The sequence below is a fragment of the Tupaia chinensis genome, unplaced genomic scaffold (genome assembly GCF_000334495.1).
Source record: "Tupaia chinensis unplaced genomic scaffold, TupChi_1.0 Scaffold142716_1, whole genome shotgun sequence".
Lineage (NCBI taxonomy): Eukaryota > Metazoa > Chordata > Mammalia > Scandentia > Tupaiidae > Tupaia > Tupaia belangeri.
The window spans coordinates 6,662,110-6,665,789 of record NW_006202562.1 but is presented as its reverse complement, the minus strand read 5'-3'; the positions used below and the strand labels follow the sequence as shown (position 1 = coordinate 6,665,789).

Here is a 3,680-nt window from a genome sequence, read left to right as displayed (position 1 = left end):
GAGTAAACACGGAAGTGGGGCCACATTTTCCAGAGCTTTCCCTGCTCCTACCTGAGTCTGGTCTTGGGAACCAGATCACTATAACAAGAGACAGTGTCCCTGCGGGTCTTCTGTAAGGATTCCATGGCTCCAGGAACCTTAAACAACCTTAATTGCTGAGCAAACATTATGTCTGCGAAGGGTGGGTGGGATGAAGACAGAGTTACGTGCAATTAGACATCCTCCTTGTTTACATCCTCGAAGTACCATGAAATCACTTCTCCCTGGACTTGCACTTTCTTATAAGCTTAGAAGATCCTGGTGCAAGTCTCCCCATGTGGCCTGAAGGGCTTCTGGGCCCAGACTCTGTTTACTGCCTTTGCTTTCCCTAATCACCTTTCGGTGGTTTGATGCTATATATTTAGTGGGTGCTCAGAGACTAACACCAGGGGTGGGGCAGAAAAGCCCAAAAGGATGTCATTTTCACCTTTCATGAGAAATAAATTTGGGGAGAAATTCACACTATTCGACAACTTGTAGCTCAGTCAGGGGCTGGGATTCCTACCCAGTCTGAAGTGCTTTAAATTTGAAATTGGAAAACGATATGGGGGGTGGTGAGGAGGCAGAGAAAAGGAAATGGAAGAGGGAGAAGAGGATACACATGATCTGATGTGCGAGTGGCCAGGGTCGGGCTCTGGTGTTATAGCAAAGCACCTGGTCCATGTCAGCCTCATCACCTGTTTGGATCTCAGTTTTTCCTTATGCGAAACACAGTGCCAGATCTTGGACAGACAGGAGCTTTCATTACAAACCTTCAAAGAAGGGGCCCAGAGTTTTGTGGAATCCTGAGAGTCACAGAAGAGGGACTCTGCTGCACTGGAGTAGAGGAATAAGAAGGGGCAGGACAAGAACAGCCAACACAGGCCAAAGCTCAGGGAAGGGTATGCAAGGCCTCCCTGAGGACCGCAGTGAAGAAGCCATGGGTAAAATAGAGGCTTCCATAGAGAATCTAGGGAGGGTGAGATGGCTTCAGGGGCTCTGTGGAGCTTTTCAGAGCAGTGATGGGATGTTCTGAGCAGTGGGTGATACATAGGGCATGGGACACCATCCATCCAGCTCACTCTCTGTAAACACTGAGCTCGGCTCTGCTTTGACCAAGCTTTGTGCAAGGACTGAGGAGAAAACTAGATCAGACACAGGGTGGCCCTTGCATACTGGGAGCTCTTAGGCTGCAGAGAAGCCCAGAATGATGTACACAAGGGCTGGATGAAGTGGTAGGGGAAGGGGGTTGGAGCATGAGAGAGAGAGTGGGAGATGGATTCTGCCATCTGCCGCGGCTTGTGCAGAGAGCAGAAAGGGAGCAGCCCTGAGGGAGTGTGTTGGGGACAACACATTTCAAGTAGGGTATTCAGTCAGAGAAAATTTGAGCCGTAAAACCAAGAGGGAGAGAACAGGGGCTTGCATCAGCCTGCCGGGAGCCCTCAACACCAGGCTGAGTGTTAAAATGGGTCAGCGCTCAGCTGGGAGCTGGGGAAGGCTGTTGCACACTGTGTCGTGGTTAGAGAGTAGGAGTGCAGAGGCAAGAAGAACCCCCTGGCTGGCGACTCTAAGAGTCCAGTGAGTTATTGGCAGGAGTGAAGTGAGTTAGGGATGAAAGAGCCAGAAAAGAAGGAAGATGTGGAGGAAGAAACAAACTTGATAAAGGAGAGAGTGGCACTAGATGTGAAGCCAAGGTTCAGATACCACTAATTCCCCATCAGAGAGCCTCTCTGGAAAGACCCTCACAAGTGCCATGTTCATATCTTTTTCTTTTTTTTTTTTTCTTTTTTTCCCCCTATTGGGTACGTGCACTCACAGGAGAGAGAAAGAGAGAAATCATCCCCCATGGGTACGGCCACACCACAATCCCTTCTCCACCATTCTTCTCAGAATTTTGAGCATGCGTGCACATGTGCCCAGCATGATTTTCAAGCCACCAGGTCTGGGACTTGAACTGCAAAGTCAGTTGTGTGGAATCCAGCCACCTTAATCACCATGCTACCTGCTGGCCCACAAGGCTCATATCTTATGGCAGGTCTTGGCAGACCACACAGGAGCCATGAGGTGTGAAAGACAACCTTCCTCCCATTCCCCCTTCCCCTGTGAGACTGGGGTTGTCAGGCACCCCTAACAGCCACACCTTTCGACCTTTAGGTATCAACACCTCCAGCTGAGGGTCTCCTCAGCATCTGGCACCCACATGAAGTTTAGCTGAGCTGTTCAGTCAGTAGCAAAGGGACCTGGGATCCCAGAGCAGGATCCTCTATTAGGGCAGTTGCTGCCTATTCCTCCTCAGTCCATGGAGCCAGTGGCTACACCAAAGCCATGCTGCCCTTCCATGGCTGAGAAAGGAAGTGCAGTCACTGATGCAGCTGGGTAGAGGGACCCTGTCACTCAAGACTGGGGTCTCTGGACTGGAACTGGCTATTTACTGACAGTCAGCGGCTTACTTTCCAGGTCATGATCAAATGCAGGAAAGCCAAACATGCCGACCAGCCCGTAATGCATATTCATCTTTTCTTCCTGGAAATCACGTTCTGGTTTAACAAACAGGGCAACCTGGCAAGTGATGTAACTAACACTTCATCGCTTTCTAATCAGTCTCAAGATCCCCTCCCACTTGCCTACCCCAGGATTTCAGGTCTGCAACAAGGATTAGGAGTGGGATTCAGGAGGGTGACACTCCTCTGCCCCCATCCCATGGCCACTCTAAGAGTCTCCATAACCTTGCAGAATGAAGACTCATAAACTGGTTACTGTGAGATATATTTAGCCCAAAAGCAACATAGTATTGAAAAAATAGAATATTTTGAATAATAATGTGCATCGTTGTCATCTCTCTCTTTAAAAGAGAGAGAGAGATTTTTGCTATAAGGTGTGTGCAGTGGCCAGGGAGAGAGACACAAAGCGAGAAGTCACCTACCAGGGGGATGGCCACGCCATAATCCCTTTTCCTCCATTCTCCTCTCAGGATTTTGAGCATTCACACACATGTGCCCACCGGGTCTGGGACTTGAACTGTGGTTGACTACATGAGAGTTGAGCGACACAACCATTACACCATCTGTTGGCCCCCATTGGCATCTCTTTTAAAGCCAGAATATCTGGCAGCACTGAGGGAACTGGGCAATGCAGCCTGTAGAAAGGCTGTGAATGGTCAATGTTGTCTTGGGCCCACTGTCTCCTCCCTGTCATCTGCATGACTGCAGGGACCCTTGGATTGGGGACTTCTGGATTTTCTCAAGAGCCTTTACTTTGTGAGGAAATGTAGTCCTCTCCCTAACCCTGACCCATGGGGAGGACAGTGAGAGAGCTTTGGCCCAGCAGATAGGGCGGAAAGAGGAGGAGGAGGCCTTGAGGCTCCCAGATCCTGTTCTCACTGAAGCACAGTCCACCGCTTCTCAAGGCTTGGTACCTCGGCAGTCATAGCCACCTGCCTACCCGGGGGGCTCCCCACTCACCTATGCTTGTTTTTGCTCCCCTGTAGCGTCTGCACCTCAGTGAAGATGTGGCTGGGGCCACGTTCATGGCAGCGGGAAGCTCGGCCCCAGAGCTGTTCACATCGGTCATAGGTAGGTGATGCCTGGGGGACATCTCATCTCTTCACTGTCTGAAGGAAAAGGGCTCAGGGTACCGAGATTGTCTGCTACTGATAAAAAATG

General features: G+C 50.3%; 1 protein-coding gene across 1 annotated transcript in view; it reads left to right on the top strand.

Annotated features, from left to right (window-relative positions):
• Positions 1–3,680, top strand: part of SLC24A3 (solute carrier family 24 member 3) — a 530,173-nt gene that overhangs the window by 361,356 nt on the left and 165,137 nt on the right. Inside the window, exon 4 of the mRNA XM_006163634.2 lies at positions 3,506–3,590. Coding sequence (XP_006163696.1) covers positions 3,506–3,590 — 85 coding nt within the window. The remainder of the gene's footprint in view (positions 1–3,505; positions 3,591–3,680) is intronic.